Source organism: Falco naumanni, chromosome 6, assembly GCF_017639655.2.
Source record: "Falco naumanni isolate bFalNau1 chromosome 6, bFalNau1.pat, whole genome shotgun sequence".
Classification (NCBI taxonomy): Eukaryota; Metazoa; Chordata; class Aves; order Falconiformes; family Falconidae; genus Falco; species Falco naumanni.
Genome location: NC_054059.1, coordinates 76,832,919 through 76,860,373, shown reverse-complemented (window position 1 = coordinate 76,860,373; position 27,455 = coordinate 76,832,919). Strand labels below are relative to the sequence as shown.

Here is a 27,455-nt window from a genome sequence, read left to right as displayed (position 1 = left end):
AGAATCATTCCGTTTGGAAAAGCCCTTTAGAGCTCATCAGGTCCCGCTGCTACCCCAGCCCTGCCAAGCCCAGCACTAACCCACGGCCCTCAGCACCGCGTCCACGCGGGCTCTAAACACCTCCAGGGATGGCGACGGCACCATCGCCCTGGGCAGCCTGTCCCAACGCTTCACCACCCTTCCCGGGAAGAAATTTTCCCAATACCCAACCTAAACCTCCCCTGGCGCAACGTGAGGCCGTTTCCTCTCGTCCTGTCGCTCGTTATCCGGGAGAAGAGACCGACCCCCGCTGCCTACGGCCCCTGTCAGGTGGCTGCGGAGAGCGATCAGGTCCCCCCTGAGCCCCCTCCTCTCCAGGCCAACCCCCCCAGGTCCCTCAGCCGCCCCTCACAAGGCTGGTGCCCCAGCCCCTGCCCCAGCCCCCTGCCCGGCTCTGGACACGCTCCAGCCCCTCCACGTCCCCCTGCAGTGAGGGGCCCAAAGCTGAACACAGGGGTCCAGGGGCGGCCTCACCGGTGCCCAGCGCAGGAGGATGATCGCCCCCCGCTCCTCCTCCGCTCCACTGGCCGGGCAGGGCGCTGGCGGCACACGCCGGCTGTTCGCAAGGGCAACGGGCAAGTACCACCGGGACGCCACCGCTCCACCACCCAGTCCCGGTCCGACCACTACATGTCCCGTCGTGCCGCGGGCGCGGCAGGCCCCACGGCGGGGCGGCAGGCTAGCTGCCCAGCCACTCGCCTGCTCGGAGCCCGGCCCGGCCCGCGGCGCTACCCCGCTCTCCCGGGCAGTAAGGCCCGGCATCGCCCTCCGCGCCGCTCGAGCCCCGCACCGCGCCTCCCGCGGCGGGCCGGCGCCCCGGCTGTGCGGCGCCCTGCTGTCAGGCACCCGCGCAGGCGCCCTACCGCGGCGGTGCGGCGGGGCCCTGGCGGCGGGCGGGGTGGAGGCGGGTTGCCGTCGCGGGGAACGCGGCCTGGCTCGGCGGTGGCACCGGGATGAGCGGCAAGGAAGGTGACGGCGGCGGCGCGTGTCCCCGTTCCCCCCTCCCTCCCCTCTCCGGTCCGGCGGCGGTGGGAGCCGGCGGCTCCCCGGTGCGCGGCGCGGCTGCGGCCGCCGCAGGAGCCAGACGCGTACCCCGGCCCTGACGGCGCGGAGCTGCCCGCCGCCGCCTGGTGCACAGCGGTATGGGCGGGCGCTTCTCGGGGCGGGCGGCCGATGCGCCTCCTGCCGCCGCCGCCGCCGAGGGGCGGTCCAGCCGCAGCCGGCCACGGCCGTGTGGGCCCACGGGGGCCGGTTCAGCCCCCGGAGCCGGCAGGAGGCGAAGGCGTGAGGAGCCAGAGCCCGCGAAAGCGGCGGCGGGGGGGCGGGAGCGCGCCTCCCCCGTGAGGCCGCGGTGCCCTGCGGCTGTCACTGATCTCTGCCCTTAGCTGAGGGGGGCTGCTTCATCAGGTGTTATCGTCCTGTCACTTGGGCTTTACAGATACGTCTGCAGTTCTAGTTTTAGAAATCTTCATTCTCGGTGGTAAAGAGGCGGCCGGGCCGGTACAGCCAAAAGCGGGGTGTGTGTTAGGTCTGTGAAGCGGTTGTAGTGGTGCCATGGCGCTCGCCTGGGTGTTGGTTTGGCCTGGGCAGTCACAGAGGCCTACCTTCAGAGCGGGCCTCCCTTCAGCCAGAAATCCGGCTCTGCCGCAAGGAAGCTGGCCTCTTTATTTTTCAAACTTAAGCCTAAGTTACAGTTCCTGCAGCTGGTGGGGTTCTCTGATACTCAAGTTGGTTATTCACTGGAACATCTTCTCTATTTCTCGCATCCCCCCACCACACGCGCTTCAGGAGGGCCTGTTTTTTCCTGTAGGTCATTATGATGTTCCCAACTTTAAGAATGCTGCAGGGAGTTTAATTCTGTGCACTATTTCAGGGGTTGTGTTTGTAATGTTTTCAACTTCTACAGGAAAAACAAAGCCCTGAACTCATGTCCTAACAGAAAAGAAGGAAAAAATGATTTTCAGTTTCCTCTTTTAGAAAGTAACTACGCCCACTTCTGGTTTTGGTTTTGGATAATAAACAATTAAACGGAAACATTTTAAAATCCAGCGTTCGTCTGTAACTTTTAAGTAGCTTCCTTTTGTTCTTCTTTTAAGGAAATTGAGAGAACTCCACATATTCAAAAAGGTATGCTTGCATGTAAGTTTGCCAGATTTTGGCCTCTGTTAGGAACACAAAGTGTACAGCTGTCACAAAAAGGAGGTAGTGAGAGGGAGGAATGGTTAAAACATGAATGACACAGTGGGTCAGTCCTAGATGAGGGAAGGACAAAAGGAAGAAGCAGTGTAAGGTACAAGTCAGTGGTAAAGTAAGGCAGTCCAAAAGAGATGAGTGCGAGGTGAGGGTTTGAAAGGGAAGGCTAAGGAAGAGGCGTATCAGGCCAGTTGAAGGGAACAGCTGTATTGGGGTGAAAACGAAGAAACTGGTTAATGGGCAGAGTGTAAGGACCCAAGATGCTGCACTGCAGGAGCTAAACCTGCATGCCTGGACAATGGTGGCCTACTTAAGTTATGCCTTGCTGCTTTTTCTGATTACTGAAGACTCTGAAGACTCATGACATAAATAATTACAGTAATGGAAAACGTAGTTTTAATGACTCCTGCTGAGCTGAATATTTAAAATAATTAAAAAAAAAAAAGGGGGGGGGGGGGAATAAAAGGTCTAATCCTGTAGGCCCTTGCTCACGCAAGGATTTCCATGCAGCCATTCCCTTACAGAAAGGAAACATAAAAGAGTATGAAGACCTTACCACACACACACACACACAAAAAAAAAAGACTTGGGATCTTACCACACACAGCCATTAGAAGCGGTAGGATTTTTTTCTAATTTTCACTAGGAATGTGGTGGAAAAAGTAGCATGCTAATGTGAAGATGATGTCAGTTGGTAATAAGGTTCATCCAGTTACCTTATTCTAGCCTGAAAATATGGCTACGGTCAGGGATGCTCTGGTGACAGTGTTCTGATCCTGCTTATGCTCTGGCAAAATTACTTCATTTTTAAATATTTTTTTTTTTGTGTGTATTTTTTATGAATAGGATCGGGTGGGTTCAGAAAACGAAAGCATGACAATTTTCCACATGGTCAGAGAAGAGAGGAAAAAGAGAATGTTAATTCATCTTCAGCTTTGATGACGTCTTTTAAATGTAAGTAAGCATTTGGAAAGCCAGATTATAATAATGTGGTATAGAAATTCTTAGGAATTTTTTTGGTATTTAGTGATGGAATAAACCAGCTTTCTCTGGGGGAGAAACTTGAAACTAGTTGGACTCCATCATACATTTAGAGCTTGGTGTTTTGCTTTTTGTGCAGTGAAGTCCTGAGAGTGGGATTTCATATAGCTCCACCTGACTTCTGACTTGCTCCCTTTTTCATCCTACCTGTGGTTCCCCCTCCCCACCCCATTTGTGCTGAACCTGATACTAAGCAAACTGCTTAAGTGTTCAGCCAGGTTACTGGGTTACTGTTAACTGTTACAGTTACTGGTAACTGCAAAGGTTACTGGGCCCTTTGGTGGCAGAAAACTAAGATCTGCAGGTGTAATGCAAAATCTGAGCCGTGGGGACAAGAGGAAGAGATGGCTTCCTCTGGGAGACTGAGAAGGCTCTTGGCTGTTGACCTTGGCTGTGGTGCATAGATCACTAAGTTACTTCAATGTAAATCTGGATGCATTGATTTGCCAGTTGGTAGCTGTTTATCCATGCTCTTTAAAAATAAGAGTTTAGTTAACTAATATAGACACTTACTTTAGTTTGAGTGCCTTTTCAAAATTAGCTTATGTTTCAGTTTCTTTGAATAAGCAAGTGTAAACTTCCCTCCAACCAAATTATTTTTACAGGATTTTGCACAAAACCAGATGTAAACTCCAGTTAATCTAATTGAACTTTCTCATTAGACAAGGCTAAGTTGAGCTTCAGAAATGAGCAGTTTTGACAAAAGAAGGGAGATGTGATACGGGAAACAGATTAATTCTTGGTGTAAGATTTTCCCTGTCCCACATATTTTTTTATGAAGCTAAGGAGGATGAAGAATTAAGAGCTGGATGGCTGTTACAGATGGTCACTTCAGTATCATGTAATTTCCTTGCTTTCTTTAAAACAGATACTTCTTTTTTTCTGTGGAAGTCAGCTTGGCAGGTGATTAACTTTGACCCCTGAACTTTTATAATGAATAAAGTACGTGCACTTGCTCTTCAATTGAGTAGTGCAACTGTATTTTCAACTTTAATTTTTCACAGTTAAGCATATCAGTTTATTATAAGGTTGCCATTAATTCAAATTCAAAACAACACTTGTTTCCCTCTTTTCCCATGAGATCCAGTCAGCAGCGTTTGGTTAATTTCAGAAGAGATGTAAATTACTCAGTTTATTCAGCTTTTCAAAGGTGGACTCTTTGTATTGCACTAGTGCTCGTAAGCCCCACACAGAGATGCTGGTGGTCTTTGTCTCCATGTCAGAGCAAGTATTAAGCAAAGGTGAGCTCCGGATGGTTTATAATTGAGCAGGCTGCGCAAGATGGACCAGAGTGGTGCACTATTTCTACGTATGTTGCCCAAATCTAAACAACCTGATGTGTGACATTAAATGGTTATACACATGTTGCTCTTTTTAATCTCTTTGGGAAAAAAAAGTACTTGAATTGCCATAGTTATCTGTTGGCACCAGAGATTTCTTAACTAATGGGAAGTTGTCTTCTTTAATAATAATAATTAATCAAAACCCAAGGAGCATTTCTTTTGCTTAATACATTTTTAAATATGACAGCTCAGTGATACAGAGAGTGGACAGCATCTTGGTTTGTAAGGCTAAGATTTGTTAAGTGTCATTTTTAATGATCTGATTCTGCATCACCAAGATCAATAGAGTATTGAGTCTTGGCTTTCAGTGATGGATTAGACATTAAAGCAGAATGTGTGGAGGAAATGGCTTTGTGATCCTGATGCATGAGCCTGGAGAATCCCCTGAGTTCTAATCCTTTGCAGTTTAGGCAATAGTACAATAGGTATTCTTGCATTCTATTAGGCTAAAGATTACTGTATTTGTTGGTGTTTTAGTTCAGGTCACATGACACTTCCTAGTAGTCCCTAACAGGCTTAAAGTCTAACATAAAAGCCACAACTGTCCAGAAGAGACTGGGGACATTGCTAATATCGTAGATTTTCAGAATAGTGAGTTTCCTGGTAGATGAAATTTGTAAATGGACATTGGAAATGTCATATGTGACATCCTATGAAGGAAAGTACTGGTCACCTTCCCTCACGTTCCTGTTGGTATGACCTGAGGGTAAGTTTCTTCTTGATGGTAATTTAGTGGTGAACTAGACTCTCAGAATTTGGAAGAGACACACCAATCAGACATGTGAAAGATTTAGAAGATTAGTAGGAGTATTTGTAATTTATCTTAGAGTTTCAGAAGAAGATTGGGGAGAACAGAACAAAGTAAGAGGAACCAAGTTTTTATCAAGGCAATGAGAGGTACAGTTATTTTTGTACCTTCATCTAAACTTAGCTTGCCAGGAAACTGCTACACTTTTTTAGAGGATATTCACTTGTCAGGCCCTTTAAAAATATATCCTCTCAGCTAATTGTCCCCATTCTCACACAGATGTTTTAACTCAGTTACGCAGGAGGTGTGTTAGATTTCTTATAGGTATCTATTAATGGTTTATTTAGTGGAGTAATCATCTATAAAATGTTAATGGTATCTGTGAAACATTCATAATGTTTGACTGTGATAACCAGACACATATCCTTTCTTCTCTGCCTTCATTGGAGTTAGACAGAAGGAATGTATGTCTGTAAGACAGAAATCTTACTTTAAGTAATTGATCTCACTTTGCTTTAATACTTCTAGTTCTTAGGGATATTAGAATACTTGACTATTGGCCATGTCTAGCTGGGATGTGAAATGAAACTTCTTTTTACTAAATGGTGCGTTTTTAACAGTGTATGCGCCTTAGCCAAATGCCTTGTTTGGTTGGTTTGGTTTAGACTGGCAAATCTTATTTACTAATGATTGTCGGGGTTTATTTTTTAATTTATCTTGCTGAATTTGGGTGAAATTTTAAGTCTAGTTTCCTGAACAGCAGTATTGCAGAACACATTTTACTAGTTAAAAAAAGTATTTTACATTAAAGTTGTTTGGGCTGCCTTAAAGCATCATCAGGGTTGATGCTGCCTTATTAAACAAAAGTAGTATCTTTGATTTTGCAGCTCAGGCAGGTGGTAGGAGGTGGTGGCCTTCACAGCTGTGCCCCATGCAGGAGCAGCTGCACTGCCCACCTTGGGAAAAGACATTCCCAGGGAAAAGACTGGTGGGGCTGGGGCCCATAAACAGTCACTGTAGCACAGGCTCTCTGCTCTTCCTGTACACTATGTATATGTGATAACCATATTGATTGACTGCAGCATTTCAGCTGGAGCTTGACACCAGGCACGATAAATATGAACGACTTGTGAAGCTCAGTCGTGATATAACTATTGAAAGCAAAAGAACAATATTTCTGCTCCACAGGTTTACCAGGTGAGTCACATTGAGCATGAAAGTGTTCATGGAAACGTAGAAGCTGCATTGCAGTGTTTTCTGTATTTGTGATTAATAGGTGCAGTGTTCTGTTGAGAGGAATTTAATTAACTTCCCATGAACATCTTTAGGGTGGATGTGAGCTAATGAATGCACACTCCAGTTAGAGAATTAAAAGATGCTGGTTCAGGTTTCTCAGTTGGTTTTATTGATGTATTAAACAGCATCATAGTAGGTAACGACAGGTGAGAGCTTTCCAGATTTCAGCAGGCTAGGCAAGAAGAGCATGCACTCTTCCTTCAGATTCGTTACCTCTGCAGTTACTTCACCATTTCGGTTTTTGCAGCCCTGCCCTAGGTCATCAATGCAAAGAGGAGGTGACCTGGGTTCTATTTATGTCAACTCATACTGCAGTCTAAGAGGCTTTTGTGTGAAGTTTTGAGCTTCTACATGTTTTGTGTTCTCATGAGCCTTCAAGCAATCTTTGTAAGCCACAGACAAACTAGAAGAATAACAAAGAAATTTGAAGCTTTGCATAGCCTGTTGCGTAAAATATTTACTATATGTGTCAGACGTTGTTCTTAATGTGTTATAACTGTAACAGCTCTCCCGGTTCCTTCTATTTTTAATTTAATTTATTTTTTGTTGCCTATCAATGCATTTCTGCTGTAGTAGTGACTATTTATAGTTACCATAATAGTAACAGTTATAAATAGGTATTATGAAGTTGCCCTCTTTTTAACTTGATCCTGTTCTGCAAAGAGGAGGCATTGTAATAATTCTAGTAACTGCTACAGCCTTGACTGTAAATAGCTACTCCCACTGCAGGGGCTATGTATCTGGGAACTGGTAGAGGAAAGAACAACAACAAAAAACTCCTTTACTCCCTTTACTCTGATTTTTAGATTCCTGTTTTGTAAGACATTTCTGGTTTTGTGAGAGTGGAAGCTTTCCATGCTGTATTTTTATTTCCTTCTCCTTTGCTCTTTGCTATTATTGTGGCTTTAATTTCAGTAAACTTTAGTGCTTTTAAATGTTTTCTTGGGACCTGTCTATCAGTAGTTCCTTAAATAGACTGTAAACCAGTACACCATATAGGTTATAGGGTGGGGAAGTTTAAAGGAAATTAGATAAACTAAACTTTAAATGCCAAGTACATACTATGTTTGTGAATAGATATTTCACCTGTTCCTGAATTGCATAGTTCATAATTACTTCCTAAAAAAAAAAGTAATCACATGTAGAGGTAGATCCTGTATTGTATTTTGCAATACTGTAATGTATTGCAAAATACTAATTTATTTTTTTTAAGAGCTTGAGGGACTTCTGCAAATATTGCTGATTTTCTGGCATCGTTTTTTGAAGCCTTTGCATGTATTTCTCGTTGTTCTTATTTAAGCAATAGTTAAAATTCTGGACTGGAATAAACATCATCTACCAGAACTGTGTTTGGCTGGTTGATTATTTTCATAACCTACAGAATTTAAGAATCTGCAGTAAGTATCAATGAAAGTTAAACTGTTTCTCTTTCCAATACTGGCTTTGCTTTTTCCTAAAGCCATTGAAAATGTATGGGTTAGTAAAGAAAATGTGTAATATTTTTTAACTGTTTGTTCACATTCTGAAAGCTGTTCTATGATTGCAGTGCTCCCAATGGGGAAGAAATACTAAACGAGTCTGAAGTCAAGCTCGATGCTGTCCGACGGAAGATTAAGCAGGTTGCACAAGAACTGATTGGAGAAGACATGTATCAGTTCCACAGAGCTATATCTCCAGGTAAATTATTTTGAAATAGGGGAAGTATGCAATTTTGCACTAAGCTCAGTTTCTCTTTATGCAGCAGTGGTTCCTCTTCATGCCACAGGTCTGAATTTGTCACATTTCTATGGTTTAAATCAGGACTCTGATTAATCTTTGTTGTTAGCAAAGTTAGCTCTCATATTAGAGAGACTATTGCCCTACAGTCATCTTACCTTGCAGTTAAGTGACGAATTAAATGGGAGACTGCAAATGGAAAGATTTGCACCTTGACCTAAACTGAAGTTGGGAGTAGTTCTAACAGATGTACTGGATGATGTGTGACAGAGAGGAGTATGTGCAACACACTCATTTACTCCACCTGAAGGGTTGTAATTTCTAGGAGGACAGCAGGAGCAACTTATCTTGTGAAACGACCCCATCTGGAGTTGACAAAGTTTATGAATTAAAATCCTTAGATTAGCATTTTCTTTCTTCTGAAGACTCAGAATGTGCTTTTGCCTCTGTTACAAGCATTAAAGCAAAGTTTATATGTTTCAGTTGCATCTTTTTCTGCTCCTCTCTGTAAATAGCAGTCTTTACTAACATCCTTCAGATACTAAGTCCCAGTGTTTTCATGATTTTTGCTGTCAAATCATATTTCTTTGCTGAATTGTTGCTGACAATCTGAATCTTACCTAAAATTGTTATGCCTTGTTTAAAATAGGAAAATAGGTCACTGCTTCTTTGACATCTTGGACATGGCATAGAAGTGTCTCGTGTTCCGGTTTAAACATACTGGAGTCCTGTGTATCTTTCCATGTTCAGGCAAGATTTCTTCAGCTGAGGAGAGCTGAAGATTTTCCCTGAATGATTTAATTGTTTAAAAATGTCTGTAGGTTTGATTTTATAAACCAGCAGCAAATACATCTGTGTAATTTACAGGGCAAACAGCTCACAGATTAACTTGTACAATTGTCTGGCACAAACTTAAGTTTAAGAGCGAGACAGCTCATAAGTGAAAGCTCAGTTTGGCACTTCTGAAACAGGAGGAGCTTGCCATGCTAGTCTTCAGTGGCTCTAATGCAATTTCACAGTCCTTACCTGCGGTGCATTGCATTGTTCAAATTAAATTTAAGTAGTTATTCTTAAAGAGCCACTTCATCTGTGTGTGTCTTGCTGCTGTCTATAGCTTTGTACTGTAATGAGGCAATGAAAAGAAAGATAATTCAAAACTCTTAACACTGCAGATGACCTCAAAACTGTGAATAAAGTTAGTCCAAGTATCCTGACATGCTGAAAATGTGGTTTGGTTTTTATTTGAAGCGCTGCTTATAAAAGCTGAAAATGCTTGCATTCAGTTTCATGAATATTTTTGAAAGCTTCATTGAGACTTGGAAACCTTATCTGAATAACCCCTGAAGTTTGTAGTCCCATGAGAGTCATATAATGCTGTCTATAAAACAGCAGCATCTGAGGTCTTCTACCTCTTGAATCTTTGTGAGACCTCATGATAGGAACTATCAGCCTTGCCATGTGAGCAAACTTGTTATGGTGTAACCAGTTACCCAGCATTAGCTGCTTCACCTGAATTGTCTCTTATTTTCTGAGCATGTGGCGCTGTGTGGGTAAATTCAAAGAGGCATACCTCTCTCTGTTTTTACTGAGGGGTAGCTTGCCTGGGATTAGCTTGCATTCAGCTCGGATGTAAGAGCATGCCTACCTAGCAGAGAGATGGAAACCTACTGTGTGATAACTTCTGTGTGTACCTGTGTCGTACAAAGCAAGCGAGCAAACCTGATGCTAGGTTTCTACTTCCAGATTCTCTCCTGAGTAAAAAAAAATACTGGTTTTGGTTTTTAATCAGATTTGGAAAGTTAGATGTTTGTTTTTTGTATGAAAGATTTGTAAACTTAAGCTAGCCGTAGCAACCTGAAAACAAAGACATAAAGGAAAAATATTTGGTTCAGATTTTCTTTATGTATTTGGTAAATACTCATACATAGTCAACTACACTGGTTCTCCTGTATAATTGATTTCTGATTTGCATAAAGATACCTGTTAATATCAAAAGAGACCTGAATAAACTCTTCAGAAAACGACTGAAAATATGCTGTCAGAAACAATTCAGAATTTCTAAAACTTTTCCCCAGTGGTTTAAATCTCACCTTCTTAAAGCGACTAAGATGTATTTGTCCTGAATTACTATAGACCTCTAGTAGAGCAAGTTTGTAGGCCTGCTGCATGCGTATGATGACTCAGTGCATCCACAGCTGCAAAGTTTTCGGAATAGAATAGGCTATTTCAGATGGAAGGGACCTACAACAATCATGTAGTCCTTACCAGTCATCTGCCTAACCACTTCAGGGCTGACCAAAAGTTGAAGTGTGTTAAGGGCATTGTCCAAATGCCTCTTAAATGCAGATAGGCTTGGGGCATCGACCTCCTCTCTAGGGAGCTTGTTCCAGTGTTTGATCAGCTTCTTGGTAAAGAAATGCATGCTTCCTAATGTACAGTCTAAACCACCTCTGATGCAGCTTTGAACTATTCCCATGCGTCCTATCATTGGGTACCAGGGAGAAGAGCTCAGCACCTCCCTCTCCACTTCTCCTCAGGAAGCTGTAGAGAGCAATGAGGCTGCCCCTCAGTCTCCTCCTTTGCAAACAAGACAAACCCAAGCTAGCTGCTCCTCACAGGACATTCTTTCCAGCCCTTTCCCCAGCTTTGTTGCCCTCCTCTGGACACATTCAAGGACTTTCACATCCTTTTAAAACTGTGGGGTCCAGAACTGCATGCAGTTACATACACCACAACAGCACATCCCTAACACTTGCATGGGACTTGGAGTGAGATTGTCATAGAATTAAAGAATTTTCTTACCACAGTCTTAAGATAACTTAAGAGAATGAATCTTTCTGACCTCTCCAGGTAAAAAGAAAGGACGGCAAAGAGATATTAGTACACTAAATAATAAGAGGGTGGAGAAGTAGACTCTGCTGTCTGCCTTTCCAGCAATCAGGTGTGCAGTCTTTCAAACAAATGTCTGAACTTCGCGGGTTTGTGGATAGAACTGAAAGAGAGAAGTATGCAGTCACCATTGCATTTCTGGAGTTTGAACTGGGAATGGCTGTACTTCTACCTTTTTCCTCTCTTCAAGTGACATGAGTAAGTGGCAAGTCTATGGAATCTCATCAGTTGTATAATACTGCCTGGCCCTGAGATCTCCCCATTGTTGCAGTCATTAGGTAGTTCTTATCTCGTTAAGAAGACTGTATATTAAATCCAGCTGAAATAAGTTGCCTTCATTCCATTTCTGTAGGTCATCCGCAGTGTCTACTTAAATTCAGCTCTTCTATACGATGCTCCCCTGTGACGGAACTCAGTGCCAGCTGGGGTTCATTGTGTGTGTTTTGTAAGGGCATGTGTTAGAATATACGTGTGTGTCACTGAGAAGACAAGGGAATGCTTTTAGGCATGGTTTAAATGAACTTGTCAAGTATGAAATGCAAACCTTTAACCAGAGCTTCACTCTTACCTTGTTCATTAAAGCCTCTGCTCTCCAGTTAGGTATGGGGGTGGCAACAAAAGGAATATGCAGGTGTAAAGACTTGTAGACTCTTGATCATGCTGAAGCTAGGATCAAGGAGGTGTGAGAGACGTGAAGATGCTTGATGTCAGGATTATGAAGCTGAGATAGAAAACCTAGAAACATGAAGAATGAGGGGACAGTTAGACGAACAGCAGCTGTGAGGGGGAATGCTTTATTCCCTCTGCCCTGCACTGTGATAAGAATTAAAAGTGTTGCTTTAAGTTTTGTTTTTTAGTGTTTAACTGTTGCTTTGCTTTTTTCACAGTGGAAAAAGCTTGCATGCATTTTTGAAAATAAATGTAGCTAGGAGAAGTGTTAGATCTTCTGTCTATATATATTTCTTAGAGCTGTAAGTATTGACCTTCCTTTCACCTAGTTTTCAATTCCGATTCTGTATTCTAAAGAAAATCTGGAGAACTAGTTAAAAAGCTTTTTATGAACAAAAACATTGCCATTAAACTGCTTTTTTCTAAAAAAAGGGATAAAGAAACGCCTATGTCCCATATCTCAAAAGCAGCATGTCCAATTAACCTCAAACTTCCTAAAAATATTCTCCTTTGTCTTGAAACCAAACATGAAACATCCTCCTGTTCCCCACCCTACCTCTCGCAGAAAGAGTAAAATGGATCAAAACTGGGCTCATAATGGAAACCAGCGTAGCAGCCTTAGCTGGAGAGTCATGACTGTCTGCATAATAAAGCTGCCTAATACATATTTTATTCAGTATAACTGTTAGCCTATTAATAGAAGAGTGCTATGACTATAATGCTTGGGAATATTGTTTGCCACTTGTAATTGTTAAATGCTTTTTTTGGGGTTACTCCAAGCAGTTGTTCTTTTGACTTGAAGATAAAACAATTCTGGCAGAGCACTAAAGGAGTTTCATGCTTTCCCTCATTAAGAATAGTGCTAATGGCACGCAGGACGTTTCCCCAAAGGACACTTGCATGAGCTCAAACACTGAGTATAGCACTAATTGAACAACAACAAAAACTGATGACTGTTTTCTACACGTTTCTTAACAGTACAGATTGTCCCAGGGGATGATTAAACAAGCAAACAAAGAGATACTGAAATAATGAAGTCTTTTTTTAATGTAGAGTTCTTCATTTGTTATGTTAGAATGTTCTCCTTTGTTGATATTTTTAAAGCTTTACTATTTGTAATATAGAATTCCTGCTCCTTTGGCCCACTTTGCAGTGTATACCTTATATATCCTGTGAGGAAATGTGTACTGTTCCTTTAAAATTGTTGTGAGACTGTGCAAAAAAGGACTGAAGAAAGATTGTGTGAATTTATGAAGGGGAAGAAATTTTTGGGGATTTTATATATGTGTATATTTATGTGTTTGGGTATTTATATTCATATATATTTAAAATACTAAGGAAGATACCAATAGTATACAGGAAAGACCTGTACGAGCCGTAAAGACAAGAAAGAGGGTGCTCTGCAACATGTGCACGTGAGTCACAACAACCCCACTCAACACTGCAGGCTTGGGGAAGGGTGTCTGGGAAGCTGCCTGGTGGGAAAGGGCCTGGGGGTGCTGGGTGATGGGCATCTGAACAGGAGCCAGCAGTGTGCCCAGGTGGCCAAGGTGGCCAACAGCATCCTGGCTTGTAGCAGACACAGCGTGGCCAGCAGGACCAGGGCAGTGCCCGTCCCCCTGTGCTGGGCACCGGTGAGGCCGCCCCTGGACCCCTGTGTTCAGCTTTGGGCCCCTCACTGCAGGGGGACGTGGAGGGGCTGGAGCGTGTCCAGAGCCGGGCAGGGGGCTGGGGCAGGGGCTGGGGCACAGGGCTGATGAGGAGCGGCTGAGGGACCTGGGGGGGTTGGCCTGGAGAGGAGGGGGCTCAGGGGAGACCTGATCGCTCTCCGCAGCCACCTGACAGGAGGTTGTTGTGAGGTGCCAGTCTGTCTCTTCCTTTAAGTAACAAGTGATAGGACAAGAGGAAATGACCTCAAGTTGTGCCAGGAGGTTTAGATTTGATATTAAGAAAAATTCCTTCGCTGAAAGGGTGGTGAAGCATTGGAACAGTCTGCCAGTCAGGGAAGGTGGTGGAATCGACATCCCTGGAGGTATTTAGAAGATGCGTGGCACTTAAGGACATGGTTTATTGGTGGAGTTGACATGCTAGGTTGTCGGTTGGACTTGATCTCAGAGGTCTTTTCCAGCCTAAGCAGTTCTATGATTCTCTTAGCATTTATGTAATTCTAAGCATGTTATAAATCTGCTCCGTATAAATGCAAAACCTGTGCAATGCAGAGGGAAACTGAGTCTTGCTTCATAGGTTGGCGTTGTGTGGGATTGAATAGAGTACCTTTTAAGCATGATTTTGTTAAGTGCAATCTCTAGCTCTTCAAAGATTTACTCAGTTTTTTTGTCCCTTAACCATAAGGGTGTGTGAGAGAATTCTAAGGCTTTTGAGCTCTTAAACTATTTTCTGTAGGGCAGCTTGGCTGAAAATCCTCTTCGAGTGATAGTTTTAACTACATGTTGGTGTTTTTACAATGAGGTCATTAGATTCTGCTAGGAGTAAATATAGGTGTGATATTATCTTCACAGCTGATAACTGTACCTAAGACAAAATACGGAGTGAGAAGCCCATAATTATTCTGGGGCTTCTTCAGTAGTGCGGTATAGAGTGATGATAGGAGGTGCAACCAGAGCGTTGTTGGCTGACCTTTCTGTTTGCTGTGTGCCTGTGCGAGCAGCAGTGGTGAGTGCTGTAGTGTGCACAGAGAAGCTCATTAGCTCTTTATCATGTCTGCACTTGCTCTCAATAGGATTAGATGACGAGGCTGTAAAATGTCAGCACCTTGTCAAAACTATTGCTCTGTGACTGCTTCTGCCGCAGATGATGTGGGAAATTCTATGTAAAAGTTCAGCATTGACGCAGTCTAACACATAATTTATCTTGTGCAGGCTCTATTTGTGTTCTGAGAGAATGATATAATGGAGCTTATTTCTGTCTCCTGCCATTTAGAGTCACTTCAGGTGTGTAATCATACTGCAACAAACTGGATTGCTGGATTGGGCAAAGCCAGTTAAGTCTGCATGGATGAAAAGGAAATACTTTAATTGTATTAGAATACCATTTTTTAACTGCAGTATGTAGGACCACCAAGCATGATGCTGTAAGAAATGCTGTGGAGATGAGTGAGGTCTGTCCAAGCAGGTGGATTTAGATTACTGGTTATTTAAGTAATATTAGGGATTTTTTTGGTATTGTATGAAGGATTTGGATTAGAACACAAACTAAAGGAACTATCCATGTAATGATTTCTGTGTTAGCTGGTTTTTTGTTCTTAACTTATTCTGCTTGTTATGTAAAGAACATCTCATACTTGAGCTGTGCTAGCTACCTTTGTATTTGTAGACATCTGTGTATTTCTGAAATAATACCAAGGTGAAGAACTATTCTGCTTATTAGGAATAGTAGAAGCAGGACTTTTTTAACTATTCTGCTTGTTAGGAACAGTAGAAGTAGGACTTTTTTTTTTTTTTCTTAAGAAAGTTTAAAACCTAATAAAAATAGGTGGCATATTTAATCATAGGTTGGCAATACAAAGGAAGAGCTTTTTACAGAATGAGGAAGGTATCATGAATTGTCTTTTCCTGGGTGAGACATGTACTTGAATACACCTAAAACTTGAAAGGAAAGCTATCCATGAAGGAAGCGGTCAGGTTTCTGCAAGATGGTGGGAAACTGTAATAACACAGGAACAGGATGTAACTGAAGAATTAATCTCTCTGCTGTAGTGGGTGAGAGGTAAAATGCCAGAAATGGAAACAAAGTTTCCTGATTATACTGGAAAATTAACAGAATTTGTAGTGAATAAACCAGTATTTATCAGATCTAATTTTGTTCATTTGTTTCTCTGTTTTGTTACTTTCTCTGTTTATGTTCTCACATCACCAAGTGAGCCAACAAACTTAGTCAAACCGATTTTCTTCACTCTGCAAGTTGATTATTTGGAACTTGATATTCAGCTGACTGCATTTTACTACCCTTCGCTTTCAGGGTTCAGGGCTTTTTTCTAGGTTCTTCCAGGGAAAATGAAAAATCAGCAACTGCAAAACCTCTCATGTTTTACTTTCTGCTGCAGGGTTTTTATGTCCATACACAAAAACTTAAACTGGGAACATGAATGTGAATTCAGTTGTAATCACAGAGGGCATGCAGTATGTCAGCTAATCCCTGAATGAGCCATTGAGTTCAATGTCGGCTGTAAATTCAGCAGGAGCTGTTCAGGGCAGTATTAAGTCCGTAAGAAAAGCTATATACAGTCTTTTAAAGATGCTACTGTGGGTCAGGCCAAAGAAAGGTTGTCCTTTCCTAGTTCTAACTTAAGATCTAACTGTACTAGACAGTCTGAAACTAGTGACGTTGTTTGTCTTTTAATTCAGTTTCATAGCTAGCAAATGGAGGAGACCTTGTGCTCTAGCTCAGGAATTTTTTTTCAACTCTGCAGCTGTTAACATTCAGTTATTCACAGACCAGAACTCTCCAGCCTTTACAGGACTCAAGTGCAGGTGGAACATGAGAGAAGACCAAGAAAAATCTAGGAACTGTTTTTGTTTGTTTGTTTAAAATCACACAGGATTGTGTCATAGAGGAACTCCATTCCAGGAAACAACTAGTATAACACATCATGATTAGGTTTTTGTTTTGCAGTCACGTGGTGAGAAAGTTGGTGAGTGGTGATGTACCTTTTTTACTATCTCACCAGATCCATATTTATGAAGATAAATGGCCACCACTGGTTCTTCTGACATGCTAGTGAGTTGGGGCTGTTGCATGGAAATGACATTGTCTTGAGGAGAACTTTCACTGGGGTTTGAACTGAAGAAGCTGTGTTTTGTTAGGTGCTCTTCCTCCTTTGATCATTTAACATCCTGGCTGAGTCAGAGCTTCCTTTCTTTGGTGGCTTGAACACAAAGCCTGAAGGCTGTAGTAGTGTAAAATTTGCCATCTAACTGAATGACTTTTAAAACTGTATCAATTATCAAGGCAGTTGGAGGTAGTCAAAGCGATCAGGAAGACTACTTGTCACAAGAATAACTTTGGGTTTTTTGTTTGTTTTTTACTCATGTAGTACAGTGACTGCTCTTCAGAACTGCTGCTTTTTTTGGGAGAAATAAACAAGAAACCCCAGAACAAACCCTTCAGAACAAAAAACTTTGTTACAAAATTATATCCCTCGGGTCTTCAAGTAGAAGCAAAATGAAAGCTTACGAATTTCTCATCCGCTATGAGTCATCTGCAAAAAACCTAGTGTTTGTCATATGTATATATGTGTTTCTAGTAACAATAACAAAAAGGCTTGATTAAACTGTTCTCTGCAATGAGAGATTAGAATACTCTTTGCAGTTTTGTGCAGGGGCTTTGTGCCTGTTTGGGGAAATAATTTAACTCTCACAGGCACCTGTATTATCTGCAGTTAATGGGAAAACAGACTAATTTTGGGATTACCTTTTTCATAAAGTGGATGTACATTCAACGTTAAACAAAGTGCAAACAATATTAACACTTCAGTCTCTGAAATGCATCACTTCAACACTTGCAGCTAGAAGGGAAGATGAGCACAGATATGTCAAGTAGCAGTTGACTAATCACCAAAACATTCAGGGCTTAATATGAGAAGTTTGCATCAGTTCAATTATTGATATAATAAACCAGTTTAGACAAATCACTGTTAGATGTAATGTACATTCTTATTTATATTCCTTTAGTAATCAGTTAAAGGTTATTTAAAATACGTTTTTCTGACAGGTATTCATATCTGGCTTCATACTGACTCCTAAATTAATTTCAAAACTGGATTGATAAAATGAAGCAGTTTATTCATGTGGATGTGGACTTACCTGTGTTGTTTGTCTCCCCAGTTCCCTTAAAAATTCTTTTGACGTATTAGTGAATAGAATTATCTCTTTTTTCATTTGTAAGCTTTTATGGGCGTTTGTTCTAGTGCTTTCATTTGTATTTGTTAGTCCCATTTTATAAAATTAATCCCTGTGTGGAATTATTCTTTTAAGCCATTTTCACAACAGGATGTCCAGAGCATGCCTGCCTCTGAGGCTAGCTGGCTTCATGCTCTTTCAGTCTGCTATTAAAAAATTAACCTTTGACTTCACACTCACAATCAACAAAGCAGTTGGATTGTTTCACAGCCTCAGTTTTAGTTTAATTACTTAAGTTTTTATAACTTGTGCCTGGGAAGAGACCTGTGAATCTAAGGAAGCATTGCCAAGTCTGTAGACAACTTAAATGGGAAAGGCCAAGTTGTGAATTGTCAATTTCATCTTAATAGGATCCTGACTCTGAAGCAAAATTATTTAATTTGTGTATTAATACTTTTCAATTTATTGCTTGTACTTGTTTCAGTTGACGTACCCAGTTAATTATTTGCTTACTTCACCAGTTCTCCCCTTCGCTGATCAATACACTTGTAGAAATGTGTTAAGTCTACCATCCTTCCCATATTTTGCAGAGCTTAGTAATAAGGGCTGTCTAGTTTAACTTTGGTTTTTCTCTATTTGGGATTTTCACAGAAATATGACTTCTTTTTTTTTTCTGGGTTGTGGGGGGTTCTGTGGGTTTTGGTGTGGGTTTTTGTTTGTTTGTTGGTTTTGGGGTTTGTTCTTAATGAGAATGTGACTTGCCAGCCTGAACATGATGATAAGATAGAGCTGTGGCTGCGTTGTTTTGATTTTGTAATGAATTTGCAAGTGGTTAGTTTCACATGACTTGCCCTGCAACTAATGTGCCCCACCCTTCATATAGTGATCTGGAGGAAACTTGCTGTGTATATTTTCCTCCCATCTTCCTAGTGGCTGCTGTTGGTGTGTGATTCCTGCTGCATGGTTTAGGGGAGGAGCTGGGTAAGAGAACACAGGCTGTCATCTGCTTGTGTCCTAACCATCAGCATAGGCTGCTCTGTGAGCAAAAAGATGCAGAGAAAGAGGAAGGAAAGAGGACAAAGGGATAGAAAGAACAGGAGTTTGAGAAGAAATAGGAAAAGAAGCAGCTTATTCAGGAATATGGCAGGTAACATTGACATTGTTAACCTTGAGAACTGAGAGGCATGAAATCCTTTTTAACCCGTTTTTAAACTGTTGAAAAGATACTTAAAGGAGGAAATGAAGTAAAAATTTTAGGAGGAAACTTTGACCTCTTGTTTGACCTGTTGTTCTGGATTAAAACTTCCATGCATGCATGCATGCAGGTACATCTTGGGTGGAATTAGATTCTGTTTACCCTAACCTGACTCCTGCAATTAAAGTATATCTATTCTTTGATTTATTTTTTTTTTTAATAGAACCATCTTTTCCTACCCCTTATGCACTCATTTGACCCTTTGAGTACTCCAATAACTTTTTTTTTGAAGAAAGCTGATTTCTTGCTGAGTTTCTTAGAGAAATTACTTAACAGTTCTTTCTTGGAGCTTGCATATGTAGATGAGGAGAAGTGTCTTAAATATCAACTGATACAGCTGGCAAAAAAAAGTGCACAAACTTTTAGGCACAAAATCTCCTTTCATTCTCAGAAGATATCTCAGTGTAACTTTCTACTTCTTTTGTAGAAAATAAGTTTTTAAAATACAGAGTGAAGCTCTTACACTGAGTTACTGTAACTTGTCACTAGTGTCAGCTATTTATATAGAATAGATGTATTAAAGTATCAAAATACTTAATCATTTTGTTACCTTCTGTAATTATAAGAAGTGGTAGTAGAAATAATACAGTGCTTTTAATTGGGATTTTTGGTCCATGTACTAGAAAAAAAAATTACATAAAAGGCAGTCTTACAAACTATTCCATTACTGGCAGCTCAATAAGTAAATAAGCCAATTTTGGAATAAATCCAAAACAAAAGCATAAGGGGAAAGGTATTGTTGGATGGTGTAGTGAAATGGGATGGGGTTTTTCACCTTGGGGATTATTTGCTGAAAATAGCGGATGTCCTACCATTAAGCTAAAATATAACATGTTTAAACATCCTTATACCTGCACCTGGAAACACCTTATTTCAAGGTCTTGGGTCATTGAAGTGTCATGTTGTAGCTACTTCTGCAAGAAGGACTTTAAAAAGAAAAAAAAAAAAGTCAAATATGAATGTTCTTTGCAAAGTAGTTGTTACCAGGATTTGTTACCAGTCTATTTGTAATGGTGACAACTTTAAATGAGGTTTTGTAGTAAATAGTGGGAGATCCCTAATTGTGAAAAGATGACAGTAAATGACAAACCAGACTGTGTGCACAACACTCACATGATGGTGTTAAACAGAAGGAGCAAGAAGAGTGGAACATGTCAGCTAGGGTGGGATGGTGGGAGGAAGCAAAAACTGTGTGCTTATACATACATATATATACACATATGCCTATATAAAAAAATACATAAAAATAAATGAATGGAAGAGCCAAACACTTCTCCTGGAAAAGGACAAAATGTGTGTGGAATAGTGGAGTGAGCTGAAACTGGAAGTTATGATTGATCGAGAAAGCTGTTTACTAAAAAGTTTGAGAGCCGATTTGATCTCTCTGAGAACTTGGGAAAATGCCAGGTTGATTCTTCATATGCGATAGTCTTCTCCACAGATAGTAGATTCTCACAGATGTTGTGTGAGTGCAGCTGTATCTGGTAGTGTACAGCTTGTCCACAGAAAAAGCCAAAATTTCGTAATGAATTACTGGCTGTTACATCACAGGGTAAGTCAGGAAGGGAATGGGTGATGAAATCTACCTCTCTGCAACTTCTGAAGTTATTTATCTTAGAAGATCCTGAGTAGCTTTTATCTAGTATTCTTCTATTGCTTGTGCCCAGAATGCTTTACCTGAATTCAGTTGATTAAATTATTGTATTTAATTGGTCTTGCAGCTCTGTGTCTGTGTTCTGACTTGTGAACAGTAGTGCTAAGTGTGGCTTTGGTTGCTGGATGCTTATTCTGCTTTTCCCGCTGCTGCTGTACAGAAGCACAAGAGGTGCAGGCTAAATTGCCATTTGAATTGCCTCTGCTCACCTTGCAAATACATATTTAAAAGGAAAAAAATGCAGGTCACTTATCACGCTTTTGTGACTGTATGTAGAAAGCCTTCTGCAACTGAATTTTCCCTGGAGGTTACCTCTAGTTTTTTGGAGGTATTTCCACCCTCTTCTGTTATTCACGTATGTGTTGTCATCTTTTTGATTTAGACTTTTTCTTTGATCCAGATGAAGTCTAAATTTGCTGCTTCTGCATATCTCCGTAGGCTGAGGTCCTGGCCCTGTAGAAGTCAGTTGAGGATTTAAAAATTATTCTAATGGAACTAAGATTCTATTTCTGGTACCCTTGGGTACCTCCACATTTTCTCACTTCATGGACTAGTAAAACTATTGTCTAATCCTGGCTCTCCTGCAGCCTGATACAGCCATGGCACCTCTTTGTTTCTCATGAAGTGAAGCCATCCCCTTAAAAAAGCTCAGAATGTCTCTACTGAGCCATCTCTGTCATATTACAGTCTGTTCTTTTGATTTCCTCCTTTGGTGCTTTCTCTGTCCATAGGTCAGATATACACGTGCATTGAGTTTGTCTTCAGGGCTTTTTTTAGCTTAGTCCTGCCATGGCTGTTTGTTCCAGGTTTGTTTCTGCTTTTTTTCCACCGACAGTGCCAACTTCAGCTTTCTGCTTATGAACTTTTCCCACATGCTTTCCCCAAATATGTGCTCTGCACATAAGAAAAAACTGACAGCCTGTGAATTTGCTGTCTGAACATTCAAGCTCTTTTTTAGATCTCACCTTGGCTATAACACATACAGAAAATCACCATCTGCTAAGTAGGTAGCGAGCGGTGATTGTGGCAGGTGGCTACAGATGGTGTACAAATTGGTACAAGCTACGTTTGTTATCCCATCTTTCATTTCCTTGCCAACACACCAGCTCCTTTTGTCCCCCTGCATTTTCAGAGTGAAAGTTCTTTTGGACAAAGCTGTTGTCCAGTATATTCCCCTTATTGGATATCACAGTCCTGTGTGTTTGATTTTGGGTTTTGTTTTATTGTTTTGCTTGTGGGTTTTTTGTTTGGTGTTTTTTTTGGTTTTTTTGGGTTTTTTTGGCGTGATTTGTAACAACAGATGCTTTGTCCTGAATGTGAATTTCACCTCACCTGCATGTTTTAAGGAGCCTGTTCACCAATTCCTGCAAAACGGAGAGGTGGGAAATTCAGTTTTAAGCAAGTATCTACTGTTGCTAGTAAGGTGAAACAAAGGAAACTTCTTTTTTGTAGGTGAGCTGCCTTGCTTTTGATTTATCTGCAGTCTTTTTCTCTGCACTGTGTCCTGTTTCTTTGTAAGCTTGTGAAATAGTAATCTGCACTCTCCACCATATGAATGCTGTATTTTAAAAGCTCCATTATCATGGAGTGGTTTGTGTTGGAAGGGACCTTTAAAGGTCATCTGGTTGAGCCCCCCCTGCAATGAGCAGGGACGTTTTTGACTAGATCAAGTTGCTCAGAGCCCTGTCCAGCCTGATCTTGAATGTTTCCAGGGATGGGGGCATCTACCATCTCTCTGGGCAACCTTTCCAGTGTTTCAACACTCACTGTAAAAAATTTCTTCCTTATGTCTAGTCTGAATCTGCCCTCTGTTAGTTTAAAACCATTACCCCTTGTCCTATTGCAACAGGCCCTACTAAAAAGTCTGTCCCCATCTTTCTTATAGGCCCCCTTTAAGTACTGAAAGGCTGCAGTAAGGTCTCCCTGGAGCCTTCTCCTCTCCAGGCTGAACAACCCCAGCTCTCTTGGCCTTTCTTCACAGGAGAGATGATCCATCCCTCATCATTTTTGTGGCCCTCCTCTGGACCTGCTCTAACAGGTCCATGTCTTTCCTGTGCTGAGGGCTCCAGGGCTGGATGCAGTGCTCCAGGTGGGGTCTCACCAGCATGAAGCAGAGGGGCAGAATGACCTCCCTCGACCTGCTGGTCACCCTTCTTTTGATGCAGCCCAGCATACTGTTGGCTCTCTGGGTTGCGAGTGCACATTGTTGGCTCACATCCAGTTTTGCATCCACCAGCACCCCCAAGTTCTCCACAGGGCTGCTCTCAATCCCTGCATCCCCCGGCCTGCATTGATACCAGGGGTTGCCCTGACCCAGGTGCAGGACCTTGCACTCGGACTTGTTGAACTTTGTGAGGTTCGCTCAGGCCCACTTCTTAAGCATGTCCAGGTCCCTTTGGATGGGACTTCATCTCTCAGGCGTGTCAACCACACCACAGCTTGGTGTCATCAGCCAACTTGCTGAGGGTGCACTCAATCCCACTGTCTGTGTTACTGATGAAGATATTAAACCAGTACTGGTCCCAATACAGACCCCTGGAGGGGCATTATGGGGAGCTGCTGTTCAGTATGTTTCTGAGAGTAACATGATGCTTTACACTGAAATTACAGAAGGTTCTGAATAATGAAAAATGCAGTTGGAATGAAAACTTGAAGATGTTTATCTACTGTGTTCTTGTTCTGGTTTTCATACTTAAGAAGCATGTTATGTTGGATTATCTTTCAATGTTATTTCTGGATTATTTTAGCTTTCACTTTTTGCTAGTAAACTTAAAATAGTCTCACTTAAAAGATTTCAAAAAATAAATATATGTGAGCCTAGATCGCTGCTGGAAAGTTTGAATCATTAGTTAATTCTGTTTTTGCAGGACTTCAAGAATATGTTGAGGCCGTCTCATTTCAGTATTTTATCAAAACACGATCTTTGATTAGTGTTGAAGAGATCAACAAACAACTAATATTTACAGCAGAAGACAGAGAAGAAACAACAAACAAGGTAAAGAGTTTTTCTTTCCTCATGTAACAAACATCTTTCTGGGGTGGAAATGCAGTGAGTAGTCTTAGTCACATTTTTGGCATCTGATTAAATAAGGCCAGTTAGTGGAACGGTGTCAGGTACACATATGGGCTTTCACTCACTTGTTCAAAACGTGCTTTTTATTCTGACAAGTCGTAAACTAAATCCATGGGATACAAGTTTATAAATTTCACATCCTTTTTATGCAGAGCAAACTGAACTCCTTCTCGTAGGGGGAAAGATCCAGGATAGTGAAGTATCAGCAAAACATATGAGAGGAGGGGTATTTAGTGGCAGGGACTGCCTGTAAGACCTACTGGTGTATAGTGATGTAGCAGAAGTTGGGGGAGACAAGTGGATCCGGGGCAGGATGAACTCCATGAATGAAATCTTACTGCTGGTACTGAGCTAGTCACAAAAGACACTGTATTTGGCTTCTGTTAAAATGCGCTACATATGTCTGAGCTTGGTCGTTTGTAATTTTCCTGGAGTTGATCTTGATGCTTCCTCTCAGAGGACAAGCTTGTGTCCCATCATACCTTAGCTCTAATACCATAGCTGCTGTTTCTTGACTTGCCCATACTTCTACCCTGCCCTAAATAGGACTTTTTGCATAGGGACATACTGCTGCCAGCGACCACAGCAAACCTGGTACAGTTTGATTGTTGACGAGGGACAAAAGGCGATTTTATAGGAACGTACAGAAATGCATGTGCAGTGCACGTGCAGTGTACAGTAATGCACAGCACTACTGCTTTAGGTGAATTCCCAAGTCTGCTTCTGTTGAAGAGATTCTGCTGTAAAGCACTTCTTATTCTTTCTTCATTCTCTTGGTAAACTATTTGCAAAGAAGCCAAGTTTGTAGCTTAAGTTAATTTCTTCCTACTGAAGGCAAACCCATTGTGGCACACTTGTTTTATAAATGGTGAAGTTGTTAACCCCTGCATACATGCCTCTGACCAGATTTGTGAATTCGGGTGGATAGTATGTTATGGGAACAAGGGAACAGAAAGAAACCTGCGTTGTCTCCCATATTACCCATATTTTGGCAATAAAAAGTACTTGGATACAGGAGCAAACTTGTAACTTTGTGGTGAGTTTTCTTCATGAAGTATGTTGTTACTGTTTTAATAAGTTCAGCTGATATAAAATGGATCTGAGAGAGCTATACCCATCAGCGTCTTGTAGAAAATGGATTTTGAAAGTCAGGATACTATTACAAAATTGCATCATTTGTTTTCACAATGCAGACTCTTTGATTCTTCATTGCTTTGGTAGCTTTGGACAGACCATTTAGGGAAAATTCAAATCTATTAGGCTGCAATCCTTCAGCCAAAAAAAACCCCAAAGTAACTGCAAATAAATGTTGATACAAAGGTGTGATAATTCTGTTTGTAAATAGAGATGTTAGAGGCAAGGTAAGTTTATCATGCTTGCTAGAATGGAAATCACATCTCCAGTAGAAATGATGCTTTTGTACCTTCCAGTATGCTGGAAGGAGGTTAGTACTCCTGAAAACAGACTGTGGAAGTGCCATGCAATGTAATTTTCCAGAATGTTTCCAATTACCAGTTATATTAGATAAGTTAGTGTGTATTTGAACCATTATAGACTGCTTTTTCATAGTTCCCTGTACTGGACTTTGTTCTGTTCTGTTCTCAGACCTCCAATTCCCATGATAAACAGCCTCATGTTTGGAGCCTGAAGGTAACACCTGTAGATTACCTGCTGGGAGTGGCAGACCTAACTGGAGAGCTGATGCGGCTGTGCATCAGCAGTGTTGGAAACGGTGACATAGACACGCCTTTTGAACTGAGCCAGTTCTTACGTCAGATTTATGATGGTTTTACTTTCATTGGCAACACTGGACCTTATGAAGTATCTAAGAAGTTGTATACCTTGAAACAGAGTCTGGCAAAAGTGGAGAATGCCTGCTACACGTTAAAAGTACGGGGATCTGAAATCCCAAAGCACATGCTGGCTGATGTGTTCTCCACCAAAACGGAGTTGATTGACCAAGAGGAGGGTCTTTCTTAAAATAAGGAGACTGTTCCAACTCAGAAGTGAAGAGGACTTCGAGAAAGCTTTTTTGTTATGGTTTGTGGAGTTTTGACTCTTCTCAAAGCTTTTTAGGTAGAGACATTTTTAGTTTTATCTATGAGAAGATGGTTTGCAGTGGAAATTTGTAACCAAAAATACTTTTTATGATGTGCAAGAGAACAAATGTTTGACTTTGTCCTCTTGGTATGGAATCTCCTGTATTGCTCCTGTAATGTGTCTTCTTTCAGAACAACCAAAATTTACACTGCGCTCTACACCAGTGACTGTCTGTTGTGTGAGTCACCTGAAACTGTTACGGTTGCGGTTACCACTTTTCAGCGAGCCTAGCAGTGGGAAAAAAAGTGGTTAGGACCGTTATTTAGCATTATCATAGGTTTCTGCTGACTTGTTTCTGAGTATTTGGGTTCTATAGTCATGTTATACATAAAACAATGTTATGTGTAAGTTCATCCCTTGACTTGAAACTGAGGTCTCAAAGGTGCCATGTTTTCTCTGATTATGCTTTTGAGCGTAGAACTGAAGCTAAGTCAACTTTTCACCAATTGACAGTGAAGCTGATTGCACCAGGCAGTTACTACTGTGCATTCATTATTTTGGGGCTCTGTTTAAATTGAGCTCTGTTCAAGTTAACACTGGTACTTGACAGTTTTGACGTGAGCTAGAAAATGCACACACACGTTAAAGTGGAATGTATTGGTTTACATTTTTTGTAATGCAGTTTAATGCAGAATCTGACATCTTTCTGTTTGTAGACAAAAGCAGAAGACCTGCCAAGTGTGTTTAACGTGAATAATTTGGTGTTAGGACAATCAGGTTTTGGCCAAAACAACTACGGTGTGGTGTTGGAAGTCTGTTCTCCATTGTTTGTGCTGCCCTGAGGACCTCCAGTGTAGTTGAACTGGTTTGAGTGAAAAAGGGCTACCCAAGCTTTAAATATCTGTTAGCAGGAACTATATAATGTGCATGTTTCTATGGAAAGGAAATTGCAAACAGAAATAAGGCAGACATTCTGACTTCCACATTTATCTTTGAGGTGGGTATGTCACTATTGGCAAAAAATCAGGGCTTTCTGCCGGTGTCTGAAGTTATGAAAGTTTGATAATGTACGTTATGCTAAAGGAAAACAGATAAAACAACATGATCTTTAGACTCCAGGAAACAGGCCTCCCAACTGCAATTGAAAATACTGCATGTTTTTTATTTCCACTTCCATATGCTGTGATACTGCCAATATTTTTCCCATGAGCATGTCCTGAGTATCTTGGATCATCAGATGTATGGATAGGAATGGGTAAATACATTTCTGTCACATTTTTCCATTGTTTCCACATAAAGCAGTATGTGGTGGGTTGAACAAGGAGCAGCTTTTTTTCCTATTGTTTAATACTGTTTTTTACAATAAATTCTGAAAAGTAGTCACTGTCTGTACGTTGGTCCTTTTGCCTGTCGGTCCCAGTGGTAAATAATGGTGTGGAGCTCCCACTGTGCAGGACTTGGCTTGGAAGTTTCACTCCATTCCTATATTCATACTTTGAGAGGCACTTTCTAATCCGGAATCTTTTTTCTCTTTATCCCTGAACTTCATTCTAGGAAGCCTAAAAGCTAGTTAGGATAGAAACTTCATGTGATGCTCTTAAATTAAAGAAAGGCAGAGGATTTAGATGGCAATACAAATTT

At 41.4% G+C, this 27,455-nt stretch overlaps 1 protein-coding gene across 2 annotated transcripts; it reads left to right on the top strand.

The window, feature by feature from the left end:
* The first annotated feature begins 908 nt into the window (after positions 1-908).
* Positions 909-27,193, top strand: TSNAX (translin associated factor X). 2 transcript variants are annotated; one of them, XM_040598233.1, is made up of 7 exons: positions 938-1,008; positions 2,136-2,166; positions 3,079-3,186; positions 6,447-6,561; positions 8,207-8,337; positions 23,569-23,696; positions 25,380-27,193. In XM_040598233.1, the coding sequence occupies exons 3-7, from the start codon at positions 3,171-3,173 to the stop codon at positions 25,752-25,754; spliced, it is 765 nt and encodes a 254-aa protein (XP_040454167.1). In that variant the 5' UTR covers positions 938-1,008; positions 2,136-2,166; positions 3,079-3,170; the 3' UTR covers positions 25,755-27,193. The 2 variants fall into 2 exon arrangements, with proteins under 2 accessions (XP_040454166.1, XP_040454167.1); XM_040598232.1 differs by lacking the exon at positions 2,136-2,166 and having other exon boundaries at positions 909-1,008.
* Positions 27,194-27,455: the final 262 nt, after the last annotated feature.